At 46.1% G+C, this 16,781-nt stretch overlaps 1 protein-coding gene across 5 annotated transcripts in view; it reads left to right on the forward strand.

Moving 5' to 3' along the window:
- DOCK2 (dedicator of cytokinesis 2) overlaps positions 1 to 16,781 on the forward strand; it is a 566,587-nt gene that overhangs the window by 339,240 nt on the left and 210,566 nt on the right. For all 5 annotated transcript variants that reach the window (XM_068277405.1, XM_068277401.1, XM_068277402.1 and 2 more), the window contains one exon: positions 4,361 to 4,401. In XM_068277405.1, the coding sequence (XP_068133506.1) occupies positions 4,361 to 4,401 (41 nt within the window). The remainder of the gene's footprint in view (positions 1 to 4,360; positions 4,402 to 16,781) is intronic.

The following is a 16,781-nucleotide window of genomic DNA, read 5'->3' on the forward strand; positions in this document are numbered from 1 at the left end:
AAATTGGCATAATTCCACTTAAAGTGTACCTATACTCTTGCATATTGGACAAGGAAAACATATAGTTTTTGAGAAATCCACTCTATGTGTGTTTAGAGAGATCAGCCTGTGCAATTAGCTGATATCAGCAAGTAATCAGCAAGTGTAAATCAGGGCTGTCAACTGTATCTCAGCTGTGCCATGGCGTGCCATTGTTCTGTGTTAATATGTAAACACTTTCTGTGCTCCCAGAAAACCAGTAAGTAAACACTGCAGGTTTGTTGTAGGAGTTCTATAAGTTGTAACTAAGAAATGTTTTTTTCTTTAAAGAGTATTATGCTGGTGCTTATTTTTTAGAGTAGAGAGGAAGTTCTGAGTTTAGGTCTGCTTAAAAGCAAACATGAACTGAAAATTAAAGGTTAAAAATACACACATCATACATACCTCCCCTGTAGTCACCTCATCAATGTCTTTCTTATCTCCTGCATCCTGTTTGTTCACTGTGATCAATGGAATTTCCCATCCTCCATTTTGAAAATGGCCATTACCCCATAACAGCTTCCTGGTCAGCACAATGTTAAAGGTCCACTATCGCGAAAAAAGTAGGCAGTTAAAATCTGACAGACCCAACAGTTTTGGGCCAGTCCATCTCCTCATGGGGGATTCACTGAGGGACATTTATCAAGAGTGTCTGAGACAAAATATTGGTAGGTTTTTAGGAATCCGGGCAGAACTGTCTGAGGCATCTTAAGAATCGAAATTCACACCAAACTGCCACTATTAAGTAGAATTTAGGAATGGTCTTATTATCATGCAGAACTGTTCCTCCTGCTGCTTAGAACGGTTTAAGAAGAAAAAACAGTCGGTAATGCTTTGATAAATCTGGCCCTCAGGGTTTTCATTGTTTTCAATAGCATTTCCTGAACAGCAGTTGCAAATTCTAACTGACAAAATAGTGTGCAAGTGAGAAGGGAGGCTGGCTGGCTGATATCTTATTATTTTAGCAGTTAATCTGCTGTTCAGGAAATGCTGTTGTTGAAAACAAAGAAAACCCTGAGAATTCCCCATGAGGAGATGGACTGGCCCAAAACCTGTGGGTTTTGTCAGATTTTAACTGCCTACTTTTTTTGCGATAGTGGTCCTTTAAACTGTAATATCGCACACATGAGCCCTAGGGAAAGATGGACATTACCTTGCTCATCAGTTGTCCTTTCAGTTGTAACTGACAGTCAGTCTAAACTGGAATGAATCATTGTTAGAAGAAAATGGTGAGCTTCTGAGAGGAACTGATGGTGAAGTAAGTATGTAATATTCATTTGCAGGTACATCATGTGTTTATTTTAAATAATTTTACTTGGTTCCAGTTCCCTTTAAGCCAGAGATATGATAACATATTCAAATCAATTTACAGTATGTGAGCCACAATTAACCACTTGAGGAGCGCAGTGTTAAACTCCCCCTAAAGACCAGGCCATTTTTACTTAATTGGCCACTGCAGCTTTAAGGCATAGCTGCAGGGCCGCACAACTCAGCACACAAGTGATTCCCCTCCCCCCCCCTTTTTCTCCCCACCAACAGAGCTTCCTTTTTTAAATAAATATTATGGTTATTATTTTTGTAATAAAGATGAGTATTTATTTATTTTTTTCTTACACCCCGCTCTCCCTCCCCCCACCAGCCAATCACTGTGATCAGCTGTCATAGGCTTCTGCCTACGACAGCCGATCACTTCAGAGTGCCCCAGGTGGACAGCCGTGTCACACGGCTGTCCCCAGTACAGCGCTGCTGTATATTGCAGTGCTGTACCATTTTAAAAGACGGTGGTTTCGCCATCTAAAAGTCTCCGAGCGGCGGTCGCCGCTGGGAGACTGAAACAGGAGATGTGCGCGCAACCTGCGCGCAATCTACTGCAGTAGCCGGCCCCAGGACCTGACGCCAATTGGCGTTAGGTGGTCCTGGGGCTGCCGCCACGGTCACGCCCATTGGTAGTTAAAGTTAAAGAGAGACCGATGCCATTTTAAAAACGTGTTTTTACCTTTTATTTATGTGTTGGTCCCTGCTAAAATGCCGCATCCCCATGGCAAAATGAGGGGTTTATACCCCCAAATCCCCTGGTCTAATTGCGGGGAGCGCTTCCTTTGAGGCAGAGCTTAGGGCTTTAGCTCTGCCTCTTGTCGCATCAATCCCCGCTGATTGCTACCTCTCCCCGCCCCTCTTAGTTTTCCTTCACTGAGAGGGGTGGGGAAAAGGTGGAGATCTGCTGTGGATTAAAGCGAATGGAGGCAGAGCTGCAGCTCAAAGCTCTGCCTTCCTGGGCAGCAAAATCTACAACCAAGAAAGTCGTGGATTTTGCCCTGTGATTAGGGGGGTATAAACCCCTCGTTCTGCCGCGGGATAGTGGCGTTTTATCAGGGACCAACATGCTTAAGCTAAATAAAAGGTACTGTAAAAACCCGTTTTTTAAATGGCTTCAGAGTCTCTTTAAGGCTCCCTGCACACTGCAAATCCGTTTTCCGATTCCGATTCCGATTCCGTTTCCGATTCCGATTCCGTTTCCGATTCCGATTTTCCTTGAATACATTCAACAGAAAAACGGATCAAAAAACGCAGCATGCAGTTAAGATTAAAAATCTGAATCGGAATCGGATGTAAAAACAGATTAAAAATCTGAATCTGAATCTGATTTGCTTGCAGTGTGCAAGAGGCCTGATGCCTTAACTTCTTCACGAGATTAGATAATTGCTATGCCAACACAGTAATAGTAGTATTATGTTGTGTCAATTATAAGCATCGCATGCAGGATTATGTTAAATACAAGATTATAATAGCTAGCATTACTGTAGTGTTTTTAGAAGAATTATGTAATAAATACTAAGACAATACAAATATGAAAGACTAGCTGATGGCCTGGTGTTGCCCGGGAATGTATTTGGCTGGTGTTGGCTCCTCCCACTTTTTCTAACACTAACACACAATTACCCAATTTCTCAATGACCTAGTTTGTGAGCATTGTGTTCTTTGGCATCAATAATTTGCATTGAAATGAAATAAATCTGTGGCTCCACCCCTTTTCTGAATTTGAACCCCAGTTACCCAATGACCAACTGTACCAAGTTTGAGGCTTGTGTCATTATGGCCCGGTTCACATTAGCGGTTGTTTGCCAAACGGACCGGATGACCTGACCGGATCCGGACCGGATCCGGATCGGAACCGTACGGTTCTGATCCGGATCCGATCCGGATCCGGTCAGGTTGCATCAGGTGGTAATCAGGATGCGATCCGGATCCGTTTGGCAAAGTTAACGTAAAAAAAAAAAAAAATGTTGGGGTCTGGGAGGTCAGCAGAAGGGGGACCTGTGGAATCAGGCCCTCTGCTGTTTAGCACTCACCTCCACCTCCGACATGCTGCCAACATCCTGCCAACACCTCCAGCTCGTGCTGCTCCACTCCAAAATGCTTGCCCATGTGTCCCCAGCCAATATCGCCGCAAAAATCCGCATAGGAAGTGGGGTAGAACATCCGGATTTCTCAGCCAGTGTGTTGTGCGGCCTCCGGTTCCCATTTGTTTGTATTGGCCGGATGGTGCAGTCCGGCTCCGCCCCGGATACGGCTGCCGGAGGGGCCGGATGAAAAAATAGCGCATGTTGGAACGGAGGCCGGAGTCCGGATCCGGCCCGGATCCGGTCCGGCTCCGGTTCTGCAGAACGGACCCATGTGAACGGACGCATAGGCTTTAATTGCTATGCCGTGCGTCCGTTCCGTCCGTTCTGCAGGCGGTGCGGCTCCGGCACGGCGATTCCGGAGGGCCACCGCAAGTGTGAACCGGGCCTAACAGTGCAAGAATGGCAACAATTAAATATTCCCTTTGAAAAGCAATAGGTGAATTTTGATTGGCTTCTGTAGGCTCCACCCACTTTTCTGAATATTAATCCCAGTCACCCAGTGACCAATTATGCAAAGTTTGAGAACCCTACCATTAACAGTGTAAGAATGGCTGCAGTTTACATTTTCCCAGTGAAATTTGTATTTGTCTCCGCCCACTTTTTTGGTTATGTGGATAAAAAGTATCCTACATGTTATTCCAGATAATGTACTATGTGTGTGCCAAATTTCATTCAAATCCGTCCAGCCATTGTTGTGTGATTGAGTAACAAACATCCAAACTTTTACAGTTATAATAAGATATATAGAAGCTCCACATGCTATGGATGAACTCTGATCCTTTACTGGGTACCAAGTGTTACAAAAATGTGCCATTTTGGAAATAAAAACTTTCTTTCTCAGACATCATGAAAATTATATTATATTATAAGAGGTGGCGTAGTAGAAATCCCATAATTATGCTTTTGTTTCTAACAAACTGTTCCTTTTTCTCGTCTAGAACTTTTATAAGGACATTAATCGAGAAGCAATGTACATCAGGTAAGCGTACATTTTAGTTTTACAATACAACTGACTATTATAGCAGTAAAACACATTCAGGTAATGCACAATAGTGTTCACCACTTTCCAGGAATCATTAAAGCGGTATTGTCACCATAAAAATCGAATTTCCACAGCAACCGGTCTGAGTTTATTAAGTGATAAAGATGCTAATCCTGTATTCAAAATTTGCAAAACGTTTTCTGCTGTTATGGTTATCACATACTTTAGGAGCACTGGCCCTAGTGCCAAAGAGTTGAATGTTGAGAGTTCTTTTTATCTATAATATATTCCTCCTCTTCCATTTATTTACCTGCCTAGCTGCTTTCAGAAACACCCTCTAATCACTTGTCTTTACAAGCAAGACAAGGGGACTCAGCGATTGAAGGATAAGACAGTGCAGTTCCTAGTATACACCTCAGTGGGAGTGTCTGAAGACTCTGGGAGGAGGGCAGCTAATGAATACACAATGAGCAAGAGAAGGGAGGGGGGAAAACAAGAGTCAGGGAGGATATGATGTCAGCATTAGCTTAGCAAGATGGCCACTGTCTAGAATAGGATTTTCTGCTTTTTATTTATAAAATTCACAGGAATCATTATGTGGATAGCACAATACATCTGTTATGTAAGTAGATCTAGTATTTATCTACTTATATATGTGTTTTTTATTTCTAGGTTAGCATGGGTGTCGCTTGTTCTTTAACAAGAAGCATTTCTGTCCCTTTCACAGAGCTATTGCTGTATTTCATGTACTTAAAGTGAACCTAAAGCCGATCAAAAAAAATGAGATTAACTCACCTGGGGCTTCCCTCAGCCCCCTGCAGCCGATCGGTGCCCTCGCAGCTCCGCTCCGATGCCTCTGGACCCGCCGGCGATGACTTACGGTTTCGCCGTCACCGGCCGACAGGCATGGGAACGCGAGTGATTGTTCGCATTCCCAGCCTGTATATCGCCCCATATGCTGCTATTGCGGCCAGGTCTCTGGAGGAGCCAGGGTCCTCCTTTGCAAGTAATGCCTAATCTGAGGCCAATCCTTCCTTAATTTATCTAAAAAAGAGGGGGCCTTCATAAAGAGGCCAATGTGGGTATTGTCTAGGATATTTGTCAGAGGGATTGGAGTGGATAATATATGATATGCCAACCGGAAAGCAGCTCTGTCATCCAGAATGGATCTGGCTATACACACTGGCTATATGCAGGTAGATCTGGCTATACACACTGGCTATATGCAGGTGGATCTGGCTATATACACTGGCTGTATGCAGGGGGATCTGGCTATATACACTGGCTATATGCAGGGGGAGGCATCTGGCTATATACACTGGCTATATGCAGGGGGAGGCATCTGGCTACATACAGTGGGTATATGGGTATATACAGGGGGGGGGGGGATCTCTGGCTATATATACAGGGGATCTGACTATATACACTGGCTATATATACAAGGGGGATCTGGCGAAATACAAGGGGGAATGTACTGAACGGGGAGTCATCTGGCTATATACTATAAATGGGGATCATGTGGTTACTTATCTTAACTAGGGGGGGCTCATCTGGCTACCTGTGTGATAAAGGGGGGTCATCTGGTCACCTATACTAAAGAGGGGTGGGGTAATTTCATTATTCATAATAAAGGGGGGTTATCTGGCTACTTAATCACTGCCACATTATATATATTTTGGCAAAACACTACTGCATCATGTGTATTTTGTAGGGAAACACTGCGCATTGTGTGTATTTTGTGGAGAAATGCTGTGCATCATGTGGATTTTGTGGGCAAACGCATGCGCGGTAGTGTGCGGCTTGCCAAAAGAGACCTATCAGGAATCCCCCCCTTGAAAATCCTGGATTTGCCCCTGAAGTATAACATTTCTGTTTAAGTATAACTTATAGGTAAAACAATTATAACTTTATAACAGTAGCCATATAGGAATATAGTTTCTCCAGGTATGATCTTGTTGCAGCCATCTGTATGTAGTTGTGGCAGCCTGAAGCCTCCCCGATTGTTTGCGATGAAGCTGGGCTGCCAGCGAGGAATCACCTACATCATACTCCCATCTTGTGAACCGTCTGGGCCTGGGGTGCCATTTTGAGGAAGCCATGAGGGGAATAGGCATAAAGAATCGCGATGTGGGTAGCGCGGAGTCGAGGGCTCATGTAGGACCATGTGGCAGGAAAGTACATTATGAAAAGGGGGGACTGTTAACAGGCTGTGCATGGGAAAAAGAGGAGCAAGGAGAAAAGATAAAGCAAAGATCCATATTCTGGATTCAGTGCAGGAGAGATATTATCTCATGAACCTCAAGGATAATCCGTGAAGAGTCACCAAAGAGAGACACCTATCTTAGGCTGAGGGACCTCCGTGATTACCTCTTCTTGTAGCAGTCATCCATCTGGCTCTTTGTGGCAATCCTCTGTTGGGTTTAGTGGAATAAAGTGGCCACTCGAGGAGTTTAATCGGTGGGAGATCCAGAATTTCCCTGAACTTCTCTAAATCCTCAGGTGAGTGAAGGAATGTGGATCTGCCATTATGGTGAACTTGTTGATTGAAAGGATTTCCTCATCTATAGCCAATCTGTCTGTCTCACAGAACCTCCAGGAGCGGGCGAAAAACTCTACGCATTTGTAATGTCAGTCTAAAGTGATCAGATAGTATGATAATCTTGGCCCAGTCAGAATCCATTTCACCCAGGCCTCTTGCTGCTGACATTATGGCCTCTTTTACGTTATAGAAATGTATGTGGCATATCACGTCTTTGGGTCTGTTAGGATTGGTGCTCACTGGTGCCAGGATACAATGGGCTCTATCTATTTCAATATGATCATCTCTTGAGTGATCCAGGTTCTTGAAAATGCCCATGACAGGAGGGATGAGGTCTGCAGTCTTAGTCGACTCTGGGATCCCTCTGATCCTGAGATTATTGCGGCAGTGGTGGTTTTCTTGGTCATCTAGCCATAAGTATATGTCTTGTATTTGCTGTGAGTGCTCTGTGAGGAGGTTTTGATGGGCATTTTGAGTTTGCTCAATCTTCTCTGCATTCTTCTCTACGTCCTCTACTCTGTGGCCTATTTGTCTAATTTCTTGCTTGATGTCATTGAGTTCTCGTCTATAAGTGGCTTCTAGTCTGCTAATGTAGTTTTTTTTGGTAGGCAATTACCTAATATATTCATGTTGGTCAACATCAATGTAAGAGTCTGCACCCTCCGAGTGTGTTGGGGAAGACTGACCTTTGTTTTTCTGCCTGGGAGAGGTATTCTTTTGTTGTGAGGGTGTCACCATGCTGTCTTTCTCTTGATTGGGCGCCATCTCAGATGGGCGCGGGGTTCCTGCTGCTCTGGTAATCGGTTTTAGATATTGCTAAATCTGGTCAGCTGGAGCGGGATTCGAGGTACCCTGTCTCCCTTCTTCTTGTTTTCTCTTCCTCACTTGGAGAATTAGGGTGTTGGGGACCACTATAATTGCTGTAACAAAAGCCTTTCAGCCGGAGCTCGCAGAGGACAAGTCTTCACACTTCCATGAGCAAGTCACACCACTTTTTTATCAAGTTTTTAATAATGTTAATAAAGAAATTTGCTGACAACAATCTGGCAAAACAAGAATAGAAATAAACAGGCCGCTATTGCGGACGGGAATGCAAAGAAAACAATGTGTGGCCAGGGCCGCGCAGGTGCAGTTGCCGTCGACTTACAAATCAGCGGTAATGAAACTAGCTGGCGGCGGGAGAACGGAGGATCGTGGAGGACTGGCGTGGGACAGGAAGGCTGCAAGGGGCTGTCAAAAGCCCCAGGTAAGGGAAACACTTTGTTTTTTGTTTTTTTTATTCTTCAGTTCCACTTTAAAGTTTGCTGGAGCTTCACATCTTTTTGTGAAACCACTGCTGACTGCTATACTTGCTGCACAGACCCCTGGACCTTAAGCTAGGTACACCCATCAGATTAAAGTCTTTGGAAAATGAAAGATCAAAGACCAATTTTACCACCTCCATGTAGTATGAGTATTTTGAATACTAAAGCTGGGTACACACAAGATAAATCTTTGAAAAGTGAGAGATCAAAGATCAAGTCTGCAGATAACCTTTGTAAAAAAGTTCACAAAATAACTCAAAAGAGCCAGGCCAAAGATATTTATCTTCCAATCTTTCAGATCCATCCTGGTGGATCTGATCTGTAGATGACTGTCCATTAAACAAGGTGTGTATAAGATCTCCAGGTATAATAGACAGGGACAGGAACTGATCTTTTACATGTGTACAGCATCTTTAGACAGATCTTTCTTTCAAACCTCCCTGACAGACCTCTGCGACAGATAAATTCCTCAGTTCGCAAATATTTTCATCTGATGGGTGTACTCAGCTTAACCACTTCCCGACCGCCGTATATACAATTGGCGGCCGGGAAGTGTACCCCACAAGGACCGCCGCATTGACAAATGGCGGCGGTCCTTGTACGGGCATGGGCGGCGCGATTGTGACGCGATCGGCCGCCGGCGACTGGCGGGTTACTAGCACCCGGATCGCCGCATACAAAGTGTATAATACACTTTGAAATGTATACAAAGTGTATTATACAGGCTGCCTCCTGCCCTGGTGGTCCCAGTGTCCGAGGGACCACCAGGGCAGGCTGCAGCCACCCTAGTCTGCACCCAAGCACACTGATTTCCCCCCTCTGCCCTCTGATCGCCCACAGCACCCCTCAGACCCCCCCTGCCCACCCCCCAGACCCCTGTTTGCACCCAATCACCCCCCTAATCACCCATCAATCACTCCCTGTCACTATCTGTCAACGCTATTTTTTTTTATGCCCTAAACTGCCCCCTGCTCCCTCCTGATCACCCCCCACCCCTCAGATTCTCCCTAGACCCCCCCCCCCCCAGCCCCCCCCCTCTGTGTACTGTATGCATCTATCCCCCTGATCACCTGTCAATCACCTGTCAATCACCCATCAATCACCCATCAATCACCCCCTGTCACTGCCACCCATCAATCAGCCCCTAACCTGCCCCTTGCGGGCAATCTGATCACCCACCCACACCAATAGATCGCCCGCAGATCCGACGTCAGATCACCTCCCAAGTGCAGTGTTTACATCTGTTCTCTACCCTAAACACCTACTAATTACCCATCAATTACCCATCAATCACCCCCTATCACCACCCTTCACTGTTACCCATCAGATCAGACCCTAATCTGCCCCTTGCGGGCACCCAATCACCTGCCTACACGCTCAGATTGCCCTCAGACCCCCCCTTATCAATTCGCCAGTGCAATATTTACATCTGTTCTTCCCTGTAATAACCCACTGATCACCTGTCAATCACCTGTCAATCACCCATCAATCACCCCCTGTCACTGCCACCCATCAAACACCCCCTGTCACTGCCACTCATCAATCAGCCCCTAACCTGCCCCTTGCAGGCAATCTGATCACCCACCCACACCAATAGATCGCCCGCAGATCCGACGTCAGATCACCTCCCAAGTGCAGTGTTTACATCTGTTCTCTACCCTAAACACCCACTAATTACCCATCAATCACTCATCAATCACCCCCTATCACCCCCTGTCACTGCCACCCATCAATCAGCCCTTAACCTGCCCCTTGCGGGCAATCTGATCACCCACACCAATAGATCGCCCGCAGATCCGACATCCGATCACCTCCCAAGTGCATTGTTTACATCTGTTCTCTACCCTAAACACCCACTAATTACCCATCAATCACCCCCTGTCACTGCTACCCATCAGATTAGACCCCTATCTGCCCCTAGGGCACTCAATCACCCGCCCACACCCTCAGAACGCCCTCAGACCCCAGCCCTGATCACCTCGCCAGTGCATTGCTTGCATCTATTCCCCCCTCTAATCACACCTTGAGACACCGATCAATCACCTCCTGTCACCCCCTAGCACACCTACCCATCAGATCAGGCCCTAATTTGAGCCGTGTGTACTCCTGATCACTCGGCCAAACCCTCAGATCCCCCTCAGACCCCCTTCCGATCACCTCCCCAGTGCATTGATTGCATCTATTTTCCCCTCTAACCACCCCCTGAGACACCCATCAATCACCTCCTGTTACCACCTAGCACTCCTATCCATCAGATCAGGCCCAATATAACCTGTCATCTAAAAGGCCACCCTGCTTATGACCGGTTCCACAAAATTCGCCCCCTCATAGACCACCTGTCATCAAAATTTGCAGATGCTTATACCCCTGAACAGTCAGTTTGAGACATTTGGTTTCCAGACTACTCACGGTTTTGGGCCCGTAAAATGCCAGGGCGGTATAGGAACCCGATAAGTGACCCCATTTTAGAAAAAAGACACCCCAAGGTATTCTGTTAGGTGTATGATGAGTTCATAGAAGATTTTATTTTTTGTCAAAAGTTTTGACAATTGATTTTTATTGTTTTTTTTCACAAAGTGTCATTTTTCATTAACTTGTGACAAAAAATAAAATCTTCTATGAACTCGCCATCCACCTAACGGAATACCTTGGGGTGTCTTCTTTCTAAAATGGGGTCACTTGTGGGGTCCCTATACTGCCCTGGCATTTTAGGGGCCCTAAACCGTGAGGAGTAGTCTAGAAAACAAATGCCTCAAAATGACCTGTGAATAGGACGTTGGGCCCCTTAGCACACCTAGGCTGCAAAAAAGTGTCACACATGTGGTACCGCCGTACTCAGGAAAAGTAGTATAATGTGTTTTGGGGTGTATTTTTACACATACCCATGCTGGGAGGGAGAAATCTCTCTGTAAATGGACAATTGTGTGTAAAAAAAATCAAACAATTGTCATTTACAGAGATTGTTTTCCCACCCAGCATGGGTATGTGTAAAAATACACCCAAAAACAAATTATACTACTTCTCCTGAGTACGGCGGTACCACATGTGTGGCACTTTTTTACACCCTAAGTACGCTAAGGGGCCCAAAGTCCAATGAGTACCTTTAGGATTTTACAGGTCATTTTGCGGCATTTGGTTTCAAGACTACTCCTCACGGTTTAAGGCCAATAAAATGCCAGGGCAGTATAGGAACCCCACAAATGACCCCATTCTAGAAAGAAGACACCCAAAGGTATTCCGTTAGGAGTATGGTGAGTTCATAGAAGATTGTATTTTTTGTCACAAGTTAGCGGAAAATGACACTTTGTGAAAAAAAAAAAACAATTAAAATTAATTTCCGCTAACTTGTGACAAAAAAATAAAAACTTCTATGAACTCACCATACTCCTAACGGAATACCTTGGGGTGTATTCTTTCTAAAATGGGGTCATTAGTGGGGTTCCTGTACTGCCCTGGCATTTTAGGGGCCCTAAACCGTGAGGAGTAGTCTTGAAACAAAAATGACCTGTGAAATCCTAAAGGTACCCGTATTTCGCGCCGTATAAGACGCTCCGGAATATAAGACGCACCTAGGCTTAGAGGGCAAAAACCAGGGAAAAAAAAATATACATACTAAACCTGATGCGTCCATGTTCCAGGAGCGTCTTGTACATGTTCTAGCCCAAATGGTGTCCTCGTGTCTCCCCATGTGTCCTGATGTGTGCTCTTGTGTTCCCCCATGTGTCCTCCTGTGTCACCCATGTTTGCCCCATATGTCCAATATGTCTCCCCATGTGCCTAGTGTGCCTCCCCATGTGCCCAGTGGGTGTCCCCCAGTGTGCCTCCCCATGTCCCCAGTGTGCCTCCCCATGTCCCCAGTGTGCCTCCATGTCCCCAGTGTGCCTCCATGTCCCCAGTGTGCCTCCATGTCCCCAGTGTGCCTCCATGTCCCCAGTGTGCCTCCATGTCCCCAGTGTGCCGCCTCCATGTACCCAGTGTGCCTCCCCATGTACCCAGTGTGCCTCCATGTCCCCAGTGTGCCTCCATGTCCCCAGTGTGCCTCCATGTGCCCATTGTGCCTCCATGTCCCCAGTGTGCATCCATGTCCCCAGTGTGCCTCCATGTCCCCAGTGTGCCTCCATGTCCCCAGTGTGCCTCCATGTCCCAAGTGTGCCTCCATGTCCCCAGTGTGCCTCCCATACATTCCCCCTATCTCCTTCATGTGTTCCCTTCTGCCCGGCATGTTTTCTCTCCCACCCCTTGCGTCTCCTGGTCCCCCGTGCTGCAGTGCATAGATAGCCGCAACTTACCTAATCAATGCTCCCGCGGCGATGTCCGACCTCTGCGCTCCCCCCGCTAGCCTCCTCTCCCTCCCCCTCGTCTCTCCTGGCCCCCCCTGTGCTGTAATGTATGGCGGCAGCTTACCTTCCAAGTGCCCGCGGTGAATGCAGACATCGGTCTCCACGCTACTTCTCGCTCTTGTGTCCGGCTTGTACTGATGACGTCAGTACAAGCCGGACACAAGAGCGAGAAGTAGCGTTGGAGACCGATGTCTGCATTCACCGCGGGCGCTTGGAAGGTAAGCTGCCGCCATACATTACAGCACAGGGGGGGCCAGGAGAGACAAGGGGGAGGGAGAGGAGGCTAGCGGGGGGGAGCGCAGAGGTCGGACATTGCCGCGGGAGCATTGACTAGGTAAGTTGCGGCCATGTACTGCAGCACGGGGACCAGGAGACGCAAGGGGGAAGTGGACACAAAGGCAGGCAGGGAATCCCCAACATGGCGGCGGGTCGGCGGTTCATAGCGGCGGGCGTTCGGTAGTTGGGGATTCCCTGCCTTTGCCGTATAAGACGCAGGGACTTTTTCTCCCCATTTTGGGGGAAGAAAAAGTGCGTCTTATACGGCGGAAAATACGGTACTCATTGAACTTTAGGCCCCTTAGCGCAGTTAGGGTGCAAAAAAGTGCCACACATGTGGTATCGCCGTACTCAGGAGAAGTAGTATAATGTGATTTGGGGTGTATTTTTACACATACCCATGCTGAGTGGGAGAAATATCTCTGTAAATGGACAATTGTGTGTAAAAAAAATCAAACAATTGTCATTTACAGAGATATTTCTCCCACCAAGCATGGGTATGTGTAAAAATACACCCCAAAACAAATTATACTACTTCTCCTGAGTACGGCGGTACCACATGTGTGGCACTTTTTTACACCCTAAGTACGCTAAGGGGCCCAAAGTCCAATGAGTACCTTTAGGATTTTACAGGTCATTTTGCGGCATTTGGTTTCAAAACTACTCCTCACGGTTTAAGGCCAATAAAATGCCAGGGCAGTATAGGAACCCCACAAATGACCCCATTCTAGAAAGAAGACACCCAAAGGTATACCGTTAGGAGTATGGTGAGTTCATAGAAGATTGTATTTTTTGTCACAGGTTAGCGGAAAATGACACTTTGTGAAAAAAAAAAACAATTAAAATCAATTTCCGCTAACTTGTGACAAAAAAATAAAAACTTCTATGAACTCACCATACTCCTAACGGAATACCTTGGGGTGTCTTCTTTCTAAAATGGGGTCATTAGTGGGGTTCCTGTACTGCCCTGGCATTTTAGGGGCCCTAAACCGTGAGGAGTAGTCTTGAAACAAAAATGACCTGTGAAATCCTAAAGGTACTCATTGGACTTTGGGCCCCTTAGCGCAGTTAGGGTGCAAAAAAGTGCCACACATGTGGTATCGCCGTACTCAGGAGAAGTAGTATAATGTGTTTTGGGGTGTATTTTTACACATACCCATGCTGAGTGGGAGAAATATCTCTGTAAATGGACAATTGTGTGTAAAAAAAATCAAACAATTGTCATTTACAGAGATATTTCTCCCACCCAGCATGGGTATGTGTAAAAATACACCCCAAAACACATTATACTACTTCTCTTGAGTACGGCGGTACCACATGTGTGGCACTTTTTTACACCCCAAGTGCACTAAGGGGCCCAAAGTCCAATGAGTACCTTTAGGATTTCACAGGTCATTTTGCGACATTTTGTTTCAAGACTACTCCTCACGGTTTAGGGCCCCTAAAATGCCAGGGCAGTATAGGAACCCCACAAATGACCCCACTCTAGAAAGAAGACACCCAAAGGTATTCCGTTAGGAGTATGGTGAGTTCATAGAAGATTTTACTTTTTTGTCACAAGTTAGCGGAAAATGACACTTTGTGAAAAAAAAACAATTAAAATCAATTTCCGCTAACTTGTGACAAAAAAATAAAAACTTCTATGAACTCACCATACTCCTAACGGAATACCTTGGGGTGTCTTCTTTCTAAAATGGGGTCATTAGTGGGGTTCCTGTACTGCCCTGGCATTTTAGGGGCCCTAAACCGTGAGGAGTAGTCTTGAAACAAAAATGACCTGTGAAATCCTTAAGGTACTCATTGGACTTTTGGCCCCTTAGCGCAGTTAGGGTGCAAAAAAGTGCCACACATGTGGTATCGCCGTACTCAGGAGAAGTAGTATAATGTGTTTTGGGGTGTATTTTTACACATACCCATGCTGAGTGGGAGAAATATCTCTGTAAATGGACAATTGTGTGTAAAAAAAATCAAACAAACACGTAAATGGTGTAATGCGTAAATTTGTACACGTTGCAACACTAACGCGTAAAAATGTATGTGTTAATCTTCCTGCACTAGCGGGAATGCGTAAAAATGTACGCAATGCGGCCCGCCGACCTCCGAAGTCAGCAAGCTGCCAGCGGGGGACTGGAGCAGCAGTGAGTGACTACGAGGGCACAGGATGGCTGCATGGGGCTGGTGGAAGCCCCAGGTAAGTGAAACTCATTTTTTTATTTTGCTTGGACCTTCCCTTTAAGGGGGGTAAAGCCCACGGTCCTCAAGTGGTTAATTTAATAGAATGTGTAGGTATGCTCTCATACTGCATGGAGATGGTTAAATTGGTCTTTGATCTTACATTTTCTTTAATCTGATGTGTGTACCCAGCTTTACATAGACGCCACAACCTTGCTGTCCAACATGGCACCTCCACACAGTCTAGAAAGGCTGTAAAAAGCTTAGACAGGATTTTGGTGTATTAAATGAGGGCAGTGTAACAATAGGTGTCAGCAACCAGAGAGAATCTGATTCTTAGAGATCTGCAGTATCCCCAAGAATACAGATATACCTGATTATTGAGGATCTGCAGAATCGCCAATAATCCAAGTATAACTAACCTCTAGACACCTGAAGTGTGTAAGTGTTTGGCTTAACAGTAGGCATTGGACCACCGGGGTAGCAGGTGGTCCAATAAGTAGAGAAAGACTCTACTGCAGTCAAGGGCTCCAGTAGAGGGAGCCCCTAACTGGTTTTGCAGCAAGACCCCCTCTGAGGAGCAGGGGACCCCTGCAGGAGGACTGATTCGATAACCAGGGACAGGCAGGGTCGGCAACAGTAGATCAGATGTGCGAAGGTACCGAATCAGAAAGCAGAAGAGAAGTCAGGAGAGTTACAATTCATAAACAGATATCCAATAATGCCTAGTCTAGAGTGTGAGGTCCGTGGTCCCACACCCAGGAACTGGTCTAAGAGATAACACAGATGATATACAGTATTCCTAGTCTGGGGTGTGAGGTCCGTGGTCTCTACACCCTGGAACTGGTCTAAGGAATAACACAGATGATATACAGTATTCCTAGTCTGGGGTGTGAGGTCCGTGGTCTCTACACCCTGGAACTGGTCTAAGGAATAACACATATGATACACAGTATTCTTAGCCTGAGGTGTGAGGTCCGTGGTCTCTACACCCTGGAACTGGTCTAAAGAATAACACAGATAATAATACAGTGAACTGGCTAAGTGTGGATTCCCAGGTCCACCTGGTTCCACCACACTGAAGGATCTGACTAAGGTCTGAGTGTTAACACATAGGTATTCGCAATGCCAGACAACCAGCAACTGAACGGCAAGAGATATATATAGCAAAGCGCTCCACAGCGCCGCCCAGCTCCTATCAACCAATCATAGAAAAGAGACGGCACACCACTGGCTCTGCAAAATTTGCTGTGTATTGGCGAACAAACACTACATGTTACGGATCATCGATCCTTCATCAGGTGTATAACATAATATGAAGGATCGATGATCCGTAACATGTAGTGTTTGTTCGCCAATACACAGCAAATTTTGCAGAGCCAGTGGTGTGCCGTCTCTTTTCTATTATTGATGTCCTATGCGCTGTACAGGCAGTCCAGCTGAGACCAGGCACCGGCTAATGTGCAGGTACTTTACAGACCTGAGATACTGTTTATCCATATTTTCATTGGTTGTACCTATCAACCAATCACCTGCTGAGCAAGTATCAGCTGACCGCCTCGATCAGCTGACCCTTCTCCTATTGGCATAAAGAGCCTGTCTTGTGGTGCGCGCGCGCGTAGCTCTCCATCTGTGTGCACTACTAGGTCCAGACAAACTAGACGCATGTTGCTGCGGGGAATCTGCTGCTCTGTACACGGACACCGCCGCCTCACTGTCAGAACGCGCGGCGGTTTCTCCGCAATC

This window comes from Hyperolius riggenbachi, chromosome 3 (assembly GCF_040937935.1).
Source record: "Hyperolius riggenbachi isolate aHypRig1 chromosome 3, aHypRig1.pri, whole genome shotgun sequence".
Taxonomy (NCBI): Eukaryota; Metazoa; Chordata; class Amphibia; order Anura; family Hyperoliidae; genus Hyperolius; species Hyperolius riggenbachi.